A 12,309-nucleotide genomic window follows, 5' to 3' on the forward strand; every position below is an offset into this window, starting at 1 on the left:
TTTACCCGCGTGGTAACTTTAATAAAATATTTTGATAGACTGTCCTGCACGTTTACAACAGGTCACCCTGCAACCAGCCTGCCTGTCAAACCATTACACCCTGGTCCCAGATTGAAGAGTTAACTAACACGCCCTGTGTAGTCAAACACCTCCTCCTACTGGAAAGCAGCAGCATTTGCAGCAAATCGCCAGGTTACTTGAAATTATCTTTACATTAAATAATATGAGGGGTAGCTCATGAAATGTGATGCAACAGTTACAAAAGCATAAATGAAAACATTGGACTTTTGCTGGATGCATTTTCAGCATGATTTATTGAACATAAAAAAATACAAATATATAATATTCTGAATACATGTGAAGCTGCTCGTCCATTCCACGGTCTGCTCTTAACAGTCTATTGCAACATTTTACATGCACCCCTTCCAGTTATTTCGAGCATTTTAAATAACACTACATTGACATTACTCACTTGCCTTATGTCAAATGGCATTTACTGTAAACAGATAGTTAGGCTTGTCTTATTGGACAGAGGCCTGCAGGTAAATCCAGAGTTGGGCTGATGGTAATTTAATTATGGTCGTTCAAAAGGTAAAATTACGTTACACTCAGTGAATTTCCTGAACAGAAAAGCCCTCAACACCATCACACAGATTTACATTCACAAAAATAAACAGAACACATGACACACATATCTCCGTTGTGAAGATACTTATTAATAAAGAGGTGCTATAGAAATAGGCTGTTTTTTTATGAAGCGTTTGTACCCTTGTATTAACTATCCATGAGACATTCACGTGCTCCTGTTGAATGACACAGACTGAACTGACATCACTGGGCCAGTCACGTGTTCCTCTGATGCAGGAATAAAACGGTCTCCAGTAGGAGTCTCATCATAACTTTTCACTGACAGGGAAGGAAAAGTTTAGTTAGAGAAGAATATTTGATTAAAGTTCAACTAATAAGTTCTTCGCTCAAAACAATTTTATTATTTTGATTTATACTTATACACACATGGACTGTAAACCGCCTCTCTTCTAATAATACTAATACCTTTCAACTACATCAGCTCTGAGCAGCTCATCTCTCATTTCCCTTGTACCTGTCATACTGCCTCACACATTCAATGCCACGGAGACTGTGCTCCTGCACAATGACAGCTTCGCCTGACACAAGGACCTGTCAGATTAACCCCCACAAGAATGTCAGCCTACATTTTTTTGAACCGCCACATCTTCAAGGCAAGATTATCTTTTATTTTAGAAAGTGACACGATTGTGCCAGATATGTCTGGATAAATGAAAGGGCTGCTGGTCAACAATAAAGCCTGTAAGGTTATTAGGCTGTACAACCAAAATCATAAGCACATGACTAAACATTAAAAGGATTAAGTAATCTTGAAAATGAGTTGTCAGGTATGACTGGTCACATATTTGCAGGTTCTTTTATCTGCACTCAGACTGCGTCAGCTCTTACCTGTCTAGGTGAGAGAGGACATCACATAGCTGTGTGAGCAGAGCACGATGCTTGTGGGGATTCCCCTCAAGCACTCCACTGAGACGAGTCAGGTATGAATCCAGGTTCCCAAGAGACGCAGTCTCACCTGTGCCTGTTGGGGGGGGGAGGAATTTCTTGGGTACATTTCACCTGTTCCATTTTTACAACCAAACGTCATTAATTAAGATTCTAAACAAAATAAACGTCATATAATCTAACTCTGTTAATATCCTTTTCTCTGACAAACACAGCCGACTGACTGCTGACCTGGTAGGGGTACTGACGAGAGGCTGCTGACCAGCGTGTTTTTAATGGATAGCAAGTGCTGCTGAAGAGCCTGGGTACGTTTCTCGTCTTGGCCCAGTTCAGCTTCCAGGCGCTCTTTAGCGTTGTACATGTCCTTAATGTGTCGCTGCAGCACTGCATTCTGCTCCTCAAACTCAATGTTGGCCTTACGAAGCCGACGTAACTCAGCCTCTCGAGCTGAAACCACACACAGTGAAGAAGTAGGAGGGATTTGAAAGAAGTATCACATTGTGTCTTGAATGGAAGACACTGTAGTTTCCTGTTACCTTTGTTCTGATCAAGGAACTCTTCAGTGAAGATAGGGATGTCAAACCTTGAAAGGTCTGAAGCCTATAAAATACAACATAAAAATCAAATGGATATTTCAGTTGTGAAAATAACACAATTGAGTATAATTTGTAGAAAAAGGTAGAAATGTCACACACCTTTGGCAAAGAAGATCCTGAACTAGTGCCAGTGAGGACCGAAGAGGGGTCTTCTGAATTTAACATAAAACAAATAAATACAGATGAATTTGCTGTATTGATGGAGTATTTGTAGGTTATTTAAGTAAGAAATAAAACCACATGCACAGATGAGTAAACATAGGTTGTTACCCTTCTTTATTCTTTTGTCTTGAAGCTTGGCACTGGTAATATTATAGGCCTCAGTCTGCTGGTATTCCTTTAGCTCCTGAGCGTACTGCATCTTCTCCCTTTCTGCTTCATCAAGATAACGCTGAAAAACAAGCAAAACTTTATTAAAATACTTTTGGCCACAGGACACGTTTGTGGTTCATCACAAAATCATCTCTCATTTTTTTCAAACATCAGGACGTGATGATCCCAACATTTATATTAGAGTAAACAACGCAATGCTGAAACAATCGCTTCTCCTCATTAGATAATATACGTATAAAACACCCAGAAAATCCAATTTCTTACCTGTTTCTCACCCTGGTTTAACCGGGTCCACTCTGCTCCAAGCCTCTTGGTGATTTCTGGGAATGGTAAGTCGGGGTATCGAGCACGCATGTGTTCTCGGCGTTCATTAAGAAAACGGACATATCCCGTTACTGGTGCCTTGGGGCCATTTGGTAGCACCTTCTTCCTTTTCTTTCCTTTGGGCCAGCCTCTCTTCTTTGGCTGAAGACAGGGCAAAAACACGCTCATGAAGACAGGAGCTGTTCACTCATCTGCCACTGATTCTCTTTCAGCAGACATAACCTCACGACAAGGAGTCTTGCTGATGAGGCACAAATATAATGTTCAATTTACTGTGTGTATAATTATGGCTGTAAAGAGCATATTACTGGAATCTGTCCAGTCAAAATATATTGTTATTAAGGCTCAAAGTTATTTTTCTCTCCATTTCTTGGCATCTTTGCTGATCTGCTACAACAAATAATTTTATGTGTGTTAAATGTCGATTATTTGCTTCACCTCTACTATATGGAGTCAAACACATATGCACAAAGAAATTAGTACAGCTTAAATGTTTGTTATGTGTTTATGTTTTTCCTAAATTTTTTACAAAGAATGTATTGATTTGTTGCTTTATTATGCACTGAGAGGTATGTTTTCCATACAGTCGGCTTATATCTCTTGAAATGGAAGTTCTGCATGTATTCACCAGTAATCCTCCACATGATTAACACATATCTGACCTGTAGATATAAGGATTTATTGGTGTGTACTTAATAAACAGGAAATGGAGCAATCAGATATTGGGACAATTGAAGCTATTGCTATGCGTATTGCTTTACACTGAGCCTGTATAAGTTGATCATGTGTACTCACCTCCTCCTGTGGCTGATCTGCTGAGTGTGAAGCTTTGGGCTGCTGGGAAGCGTCACTCTGCTCCTGTTTGATTCCACCCATGGTTTTCACCCGTGCAATTGCAAATTTACCTAAAAAATATCAAACGGACGACAATCCTTTGGGCCCCGTCGTGTGAAGTAGTTCGGGGATAATAAGGTCTGAGATGCTGTAAAGAAAAACGTGTGATCAGGTTTATATTTAGAATCCCTGTGATGGAGCTTCTTATGCTAACCTGCCTGCTAGCCGTTGAATGTGGCTAACTGTTCGCGCTGATCACTGCTCAACGGGCACAATCCACAAAAAAACATCATCCAAACAGCTCACACCTCAGAAGTTAAAATTTTACCCCACACAATATGTCTTCATGTATTTAACAATTATTATTCCCCCGAAAACGGCACTTTCTCGGAAATATTATCTACTTTTATGGATAAACGTTATTACTCACCGATAATGAATCCCTCGGCCAAACAGGAAGCGATGGCTTTGTGTCATTTGATTGGTCGGTAAGGAGACTCGTGATTGGTTGAAGGGACCCCTCCACCACCAACACGGACCCATACGTCCACTAAAATACGAAAAGATAATTGGTTCCCAAATTCGATACCATGACGTAAAGGATGGAATAGAAGTACTTAAACTAGCTTAGGAAATGAGTACTGTTTTCTCACCTAGCAGCTTGTATGGAAAAAGTTAGTCTTGACCTAATATGTTTATGATAGATCATTGTCTTTCTTTACTTGGTTGTAACTAATTATTCCTGTGATAACCTTTTTTGTGTATGTGTGCTGTGAATTCATCCTGTCGGCCCTATTTTGAGACAGTTTACTGTTACCATTTAGTCTACGTAAAACCTGTATTTTTACATGTGGTAAGCGTCTGTATATAAGACATGTCGTTTTAGTTGCATATACTGCATGCATGAGACAATGGCCTACTTTGAAAACTGTATGGAGAAATATTGCCAAAATGTCCAATAATTTTGAATAATTTTACCTGCAAAACCGACCTAATTTTAATTTCAAATATATGAAGCCTATTTGTAGCTTCCAGGTCTGGGAACCTCCCATCCCACAAAACAAGTTTGTTGAGAATGAGTCAGGCATGAAGCAGTCACATGGCGGTAAACACTAAACTCCAGTTCAGTCAGTTTTCCCTCCCTGCAAAAGAGTCCTACGCAAATAGAATATCTAAAATACACTATGCTAAAAGGACACAAAAATACATTACAAAGTAATATACTTTAACATGGCAAGAACAGTGAAAATTCAAGCATCTGATTCACCCTTTATACTTGACACTTCAGTCAAATCTTATCCTGTGTCACAAAACATTTTAAATTGACAGTAAATTTGAAAGCTTGTGACTTCTATTCACATCTCAAATTTACTCAAAAAAAAAAGTTCAAATTGTACACAAGTCTTACTGAACCCCTTGAAGAACTGCATATTCAGGAATACAATTTTATTTGCCTTAAGAGTTATTTCAATAAGCAATGTAATCTGACCAAAAAGTTAAGTGGATTAATGTAAACAGAACATGTTCAAACAAGTAATGAAGCACAAAAGATGTTCAGTTGAAACAAAAACACTGAGACATGTCAGTTTTTATTGTCCTTTATTAATTGTTTACAATTTTTGTAGTTTATTCTCTACTAGCGATCCATTTGGCAAACAGTGTGTGTCTGTACAGTCCGGTCCCATGACTTACATTTGTTGTGACGAGGAATGAGGCAACAGTGGGGGTGGAGGCTTTTATAATTTGTCCAGGTAGTTGTCCAAGGCTGGGATACCTTCCTTGAGACCCTTGCGTTTACGTGTCTCCATGACAACAATACCAGGCTTGCTTGTTGGCTCCAGAGGATTTCCAGGAAGGACCTGCCAGTGGTCAAACACACACTGTGGGAAGGCCTGGCCACCAGTGTTGGAGCGGAGGTCAGCAGTGAAACCTGAAAAAAGGAGAAAGTTGTAATGGACGTGTGGCTTGAGGTTAAGTGTGTATCAACTCGTTAAAAAAACATGATAAAGATATGACTAAATGTACTCCTAACATAAATAAGTTGAGGATTACTGCAACACTCACCAAATGACTCCATGACAGGAAGGTAAGCCTTGATGACGCGCATAGGTGTTCCCATTACACTGCACTCTTCAAACACATGACCACGCCTTCTGGTCAGCACACCATAGATTCCACCCATTGCAACTTCAGGGCACTACAAAAGAACAGGAGGGATTGAGTATACAGACCAGACTCAAGCAAGTCAACAGCAAGCGAGGACGACGTATATTGAATAACCTAGGAGAATAAAAATAAACTTTAGTCTATACCTGAATCTCGACCAGGTACACAGGCTCCATCATTCTGGGCTCAGCTGTGAGCTCACAAGCATACAGGGCTCTGCGGGCTGTGGGGATGATCTGGCCACCACCACGGTGAATGGCATCTGTATGCAGGGTCACATCATGGATGTCGAAGCGAATGGCACGCATGTTCTCTTCACAAAGGACACCCTGAAGACAAAACTCACAATAAGCCAAGCCTATCTACTAAAACAGTTTGTGTAAATAATTTAAGATGCTACTATTCAGGCTTGTTTTGAGTCAATAATTCTCATTTACTATGGCACCCCTACCTCTTTGACAGCCCACTGGAAGCCAGCCACAACGCTATCCTTGATCTCATTAAGGTACTGCACTCCCTTGGTAACATCAACCAACAGGTTAGGACCATTTCCGTCAGGACCAAAGCACCAGATCTTCCTTGCTTCAGAGACATCCCACTCATACTTGTCAGCGAGGTAACGTGCACGAGCCTTGATCTCCTGACGATGGGTAACTTCACCCTTCTCGATATCCTCTGCCAGTCCATCCTCAAAGGGACGGGCCTTCATGAACAGACGGTTGTGCTTGTTGGGTGACTTTGACAGACACATGACAGAAGACTCGGCACTGACTGTCTCTCTGTAGGAGACCACTGGTTCAGATTTCTAAAAAAGTAAATTCCAAAGGAGAAACATTACGGAAATTACTGAACAGATTCAAAGTAACATTGACAAATTATAACAACAACAGTTTCATGTGATCTTTGCTTCTCACCTTGATTGGAATGCAAGCATGATCCTCTTCCAGATCCTTCAGGCAGATCTCCAGATGGAGCTCCCCAGCTCCAGCAATGATATGTTCTCCAGACTCCTCAATGATACACTGGACCATGGGATCGGATTTTGCCAGACGCTTCAAACCCTCTACCAGTTTGGGCAGATCAGCAGGGTTTTTAGCCTCCACAGCAACTCTCACCACAGGACTGACACTGAACTTCATCACTCTCATGTTGTGTGCCTGCTCGAAGGTGGTGATTGTTCCGGTTTTAACAAGGTACTGGTCCACTCCAACCAAACCCACGATGTTACCACATGGCACATCTTCAATAGGCTCCACGTAGCGGCCCATCATCAAAATGGTCCTTAGAAAAGAGAAAAAAACAACATGTAAATGACAGAAGACCAAATTAGAGGAGCATGCCAAACTGATGAATGTACTATATTGATCTACAACCAAGATGCCAACACCAACCTCTGAATTGGCTTCAAGTAGAGATCATCCTTCTTTCCAGGGACGTAGTTTGGTCCCATGATGCGCACTTTAAGGCCAGTGGAGACAGACCCAGAGAACACACGGCCAAAAGCATAGAAACGACCCTTGTCACTGGTGGGCACCATCTTTGAGATGTACATCATCAAGGGAGCCTTGGGGTCACAGTTCTTGATACCTAGGATAAGGTATGTTGTTAGCGCAAGTGTAAAAATTGTTGAAATTAGGCAATGGTGCATGCAATTTCTCTATGACCAAAAATTCATACCCATGGCAGCCTCATCATCTCCAGGTCCTTCATAGAGCAGCTCACAACGGTACTTCTGGGCAGTGACCGGAGAAGGCAGGTGGATGGTAATCATTTGCAGAAGGGCTTCTCCAGCAGGCAACCAGCGACGCATGACAGCCTTCAGAAGAGGCTTACCCTCCTTGTCCTTATCCTCCACATCCAACTTAATATCCAGTTTCTGGATCAGTTTGGCAGTTTCCTCCTTTTTGAAGTTCATGATGGCATCAAAAACCTAAGAAAAAAAAAGGACAGTGCATCTTCAGCCTGAGCAATTCAAGTCCTTTGAACCAAGCAAGTTTCTATGCTCTGCTCAGACTGAGAATTCACATCACTGACTAATCAGGTCAAAGTGAAGAATGTTAAAGTCATCACTGGCAGGCATGGTCACTTATTCTACTCCATATTTACCAACACTGACTAAGCCTAACACTCCACACCAACAGTCACATGGCACGGCACACATTTATCGCTTACCTTGAAGATGGGGTCCAGGATAAGGGCAACAAAGGTACGGGGGAACTTTTTATTATCAGGTCCATTAGCACTCTTGACAAACTTTCCGCCTTCAGCATCGTAGTACCTAGAACACAAGTTGTCAAAAATCTGAGGAGTGCATCGCTAAAGCCGAAAGTCAGCCATTTTTAGAAGGGGACTCCAGTCCCTCTACTGAGGGCTACTTTCTGTCTGTTATGAATTAGTAAATTACCTGTCACCCCACAGCTTCTTCATCATGTCTTCCACCTTCTTGCAGCGCTCAAGTGGTGTCATCTGGGCATTGCCCTTGGCAGCAAACTTGGCTGCATACATTTCAGCAAACTGCTTCAGGGTGAAAGCCCAGCCATGGAGTCCAGAACCAAAGCCAACTGTACCAATGACTGGATCAACCTGAAAAACGTTATGAGCATAGAGAATGAGTACATGAACCTGTACCTTGTAGAGAGAAAGATATACATGGTATATGAGCACTAATGCAAATCTAGTTAGAAACGCTAGTAAAAGTGACCCACCATGATGTTTCCCATAGGTCCATGCTCATCCTCTCCATAAGTAGAGATGATGACGTTGACTGTCTCAACAATACGCTGGAAGGTCTGGTAGAGGTCCTCTGGTTCAAGCTGCAACTCCAACAAGGCACGGTCCATCTTGTTCATCATCAGGACTGGCTTGATACGCTCACAAATTGCTTGACGGAGCACGGTCTCAGTTTGCACACACACACCTGGTATGAGTTCACAAAGGACACAGGATTAAACAGTATTTCAGTCATAAATATTTGTTCCTATTTTTGGCATCTACAATGAGTTGTATTGAGCACCATGAAGAATTTCTGTTCAAGAAAACAACTGATAAGACCTCAAGTGTAGGGGGAACATGTTTTATTCTTACCAGACACGCAGTCCACTACAACCAGGGCTCCATCAGTCACACGGAGGGCAGCAGTCACTTCAGAGGAGAAGTCCACATGCCCTGGTGAGTCAATAAGGTTGATCAAGAAGCCAGAACCATCCTTGCTCTGCTTAATGAAAGCCAAGTCATTTTCATTCAGCTCATAGTACATGGAGATGGCGCTGGAAGTTGGAAAAAAAAAGATTGCACAAAAAGTTAGAACAGACATCTACTTGAGGGGAAGAAAAAACAAAATTAGCTACAATTAATACTTCAGTATATGGAGTGTAAACTAATGACCACTAACCCTGTTACTTTAACACGTAATAACCAAAGTTAGCAGTACGACATTAGAATGAAGCACAACAAAAACTGTTACTCACGTAGACTTGATGGTAATACAGCGTTCCTGTTCATCCTTGCGTGTGTCTGTAAATCGTGTCTCTCCAGCACGAGCAGAGGCAATGATGCCGGCCTTCGACACCAGGGAGTCTGTCAGAGTTGACTTTCCGTGGTCGACGTGCGCAATCACAGACATGTTACGGATGTTGGCCTTCTTGTCCATGATGGCACGGATCTGGTCTACTGTGAAGTTCACCTGAGAAGGGGTAAAGTCACATTAGTCATCTATATTTGATGAAACAATGACTTTGCAGTTTTTATATACGTGTCCATTAATGTAATTGGGGAATCTATTTGGTTCAACAACAAGAGCAAACTAACAGCACCAAGGCTCAAGTCGATAAAGACTCAATTTTACAATGGTCATGATTGCTACTTTCATATGTTGCCTTTACTTACACCTAATGCTTTGTGCCATTTTAGCATGTACGTCAATTATTTTACAAAGACAACGAGTCTGTGTGGAACGAAACGTTTTGATTATGTCACTGTACAGCAAGTTCATCTACGCCATAAAAATGCTGCTGACGCAACGCAACAAAATGTTCCCAGGCCATGGTCCCAGCTGGCGCTGTTTCTTAACAATGGCGAGTACAATAGCCTACATTCTCGACACAAAATCCTTACTGTACATTTCCTTTGTAAAATAGTTATTGAAACATGGTTAAACTGGGCAACACCCGGCATAATATGTCGGCTTGAACAGGCCACGTGTACAGACTTTGACACTATGCTAAATGCTAACACGGGCATGACACCAGGTGGGGAACGCGAAATGCCGGCAAACGGCTGCCCCGCGCCGCACAACTTCACAATTTGATGTACGCAACTGTGGCCACGTTCACCCCGTACAGTACAACGCGACAGAGTTGTAGGCACGTCTAAAATGCGATCGAAGGAAATACATTTTTGCCAAATTATAAAACCAAGGCACTGTCGCCACTGTTAGCCGACACCCTAAACTCTGTCGTGTTACTCAGAAAAGCCACTTAAACACAGGACGAAATAGCGACACTGGAAAAATCAATACAGTGCGTAACGCAACGAAATTATAAATTAACTTCAGAGCAACATTTTGAGTTCGTAAATTTCAAAGGCCGCGTTAGGCTAACGCCTCATAACAAAATGGCTGCCATTTCGATAAAAGCACAAACCATTGAGTTCAACATGTAAATAGTAGAGTTAGAAATACTGTAATATATTATAAATGTACATATTACGACATCCTGAGGGGTTGGTTATTGTCTTACGAGCGAAATAATACAATACAACTTACCATTTTTGCGGATGGTTTAAGATTCGCTTGGTGGAAAAGACACAGAAAATTATACACTGCCCACCTCACGAGGGCATAGGCAGGGAAGAGGCCGCTGACGTCAGAAAACAGGGCTTTATACCGCGTGCGTAAGACCTACGTCCTGACGTAGTCTTTTACGTGCGACTGGCTGCTGCTGACAAAGGAGATAAATGCAGGCGTCATAAAGCCATTCGAGCGTCATTACAGTCAGTTTTGAACTAAAGAAAGCAGTAAATACAGTACTGTGCATGTACATTTATACATTTTATTTATATTTGCAGTTTACATTCGGTACAATTTAGGTCAGCATTCGGGGACAAATGTTGCACTGTTATTTGTTTTACCCTAAAATTTTATGGTATTTGTGTTTATGACCTAAGTATTTATTAAGCAATTACATTTCTATTTGTTTGTATTCTTGAAATATTTCAGCTGTTGTCATTATACAATTAACACTAAAGCACTATTCAAAATGCATTAAATATTATTTCATTTTCATGGAGTAGACTGGGTGGTGTTATGTAACTATAAAAGTAGCTAGGACATCAAGTCCTTAGAACAATAGGAGTCTCCCCAAAACAACCCTGATATGAAAGAAAGCAATTTTAAATTATTTTTTAAACTGGACTAGAAATCCTTAAAGACTGTATGTTTTAGTTATCTGCCCATGAAAAAAAAGGCAGACTTGATTTACAATATTGAAGGACTATAGTTATTTCAGATGACCTTCATCCTGACTGATTCTTTCTTCCAGCAGATGGCAGTGCACCCTCACTTCTAGAAACTCCAGCACCAGTCCAGTAAAACACAATATCTACAATGTCACCGCTAAACTGAAACGTAAAGTAATTATACTCACAGAGATGCTTTCCATAATACATCATATTTTCTTCATGGTTTCTTTCATAGGAAAAATGTCTTGATATGTTTTGACACTATTTTTGTCAATATAAAACAAGTTGTTCCTAAAAAGTTTGGCAACTTCCAGTTCTGCTGTTAACTGATACACAGCCAAAATACATCTCTATCAGTGTGGTGGCATTGACGTGCACAGACAGAAAGAAGGCAAGACGGAAAAGCATTTGTTAGGGAGGGAAGTCACTGCGTCTCTGTTTACCTTCAAAGTCGATATCAATAAGCAGATGGGATATGAAGCATGGTGACAGCCCACCACGCTGCCCAGATCAGGTCTGTAGAGGTTAAAAATAAAACTAGAAAAAACCTTTATGACCACAGTGAGTCAGGGCTTGAATATCATCATAAAAAAACAAAAACAAATGTATAATAGTCATAGATGGAATTATGATGCAGATTGTATTTAAAAAGCTCTAGGATAATAAATTACAAAACCTTTAGCAGTATTAATTTGTTATTATACATACATATGTACGGTGTAAAGGAAGAAATGGTAAATATCTGATTTCTTACTTCTTACTGAAACATTTTTCTTGGAGGCCAGTATGATAACGGGAGTGGTTTAGCTGAAGATTCACAGGCAGATGGGCCGCTCTGTGACCGAAGCACTCTTCAAAAGACATTGAATTATGCCATGATTCATATTCCAGGAGCAGGTTGGGGGTGGAGGGATGTTTGGCCAGAAAACAGCAGGCACAGACATACACGCAGAAACGTCCCAAACTAATTTGTCTCTTCTTATTTACATGAAATAAAGTTAGCAAAACGCTGCCTCTCACCTCATCAGCTTGTCTGGTGTTGCTGGTGGCAGCTCGCAGCATGCTG

General features: G+C 41.1%; 2 protein-coding genes and 1 non-coding gene across 8 annotated transcripts; all 3 read right to left on the reverse strand.

Annotated features, from left to right (window-relative positions):
• Nucleotides 1–295: 295 nt before the first annotated feature.
• Nucleotides 296–4,206, reverse strand: hmg20b (high mobility group 20B). Of its 6 annotated transcripts, none has more exons than XM_029148990.3 (9): nucleotides 4,051–4,206; nucleotides 3,582–3,768; nucleotides 2,727–2,927; nucleotides 2,400–2,520; nucleotides 2,229–2,278; nucleotides 2,070–2,133; nucleotides 1,765–1,980; nucleotides 1,477–1,609; nucleotides 296–906 (listed from the first exon to the last, which is right to left on the reverse strand). In XM_029148990.3, the coding sequence occupies exons 2-9, from the start codon at nucleotides 3,660–3,662 to the stop codon at nucleotides 894–896; spliced, it is 879 nt and encodes a 292-aa protein (XP_029004823.1). In that variant the 5' UTR covers nucleotides 3,663–3,768; nucleotides 4,051–4,206; the 3' UTR covers nucleotides 296–893. The 6 variants fall into 6 exon arrangements, with proteins under 6 accessions (XP_029004823.1, XP_029004817.1, XP_029004821.1 ...); XM_029148984.3 differs by having other exon boundaries at nucleotides 2,229–2,281; XM_029148988.3 differs by having other exon boundaries at nucleotides 2,229–2,281; nucleotides 3,582–3,691; nucleotides 4,051–4,100.
• A 996-nt stretch (nucleotides 4,207–5,202) lies between these two features.
• LOC114853883 (elongation factor 2-like) lies at nucleotides 5,203–10,706 on the reverse strand. Its single transcript, XM_029147764.3, has 13 exons — nucleotides 10,549–10,706; nucleotides 9,254–9,468; nucleotides 8,871–9,052; nucleotides 8,492–8,703; nucleotides 8,191–8,369; nucleotides 7,959–8,064; nucleotides 7,464–7,716; nucleotides 7,178–7,373; nucleotides 6,701–7,067; nucleotides 6,238–6,591; nucleotides 5,933–6,115; nucleotides 5,685–5,817; nucleotides 5,203–5,550 (listed from the first exon to the last, which is right to left on the reverse strand). The coding sequence occupies exons 1-13, from the start codon at nucleotides 10,549–10,551 to the stop codon at nucleotides 5,357–5,359; spliced, it is 2,577 nt and encodes an 858-aa protein (XP_029003597.1). The 5' UTR covers nucleotides 10,552–10,706; the 3' UTR covers nucleotides 5,203–5,356.
• On the reverse strand, nucleotides 7,793–7,860 carry LOC114854861 (small nucleolar RNA SNORD37). The gene has a single exon (XR_003785839.1). It is a non-coding gene; the product is annotated as a small nucleolar RNA SNORD37 (small nucleolar RNA).
• Nucleotides 10,707–12,309: the final 1,603 nt, after the last annotated feature.

This window comes from Betta splendens, chromosome 4, assembly GCF_900634795.4.
Source record: "Betta splendens chromosome 4, fBetSpl5.4, whole genome shotgun sequence".
Lineage (NCBI taxonomy): Eukaryota > Metazoa > Chordata > Actinopteri > Anabantiformes > Osphronemidae > Betta > Betta splendens.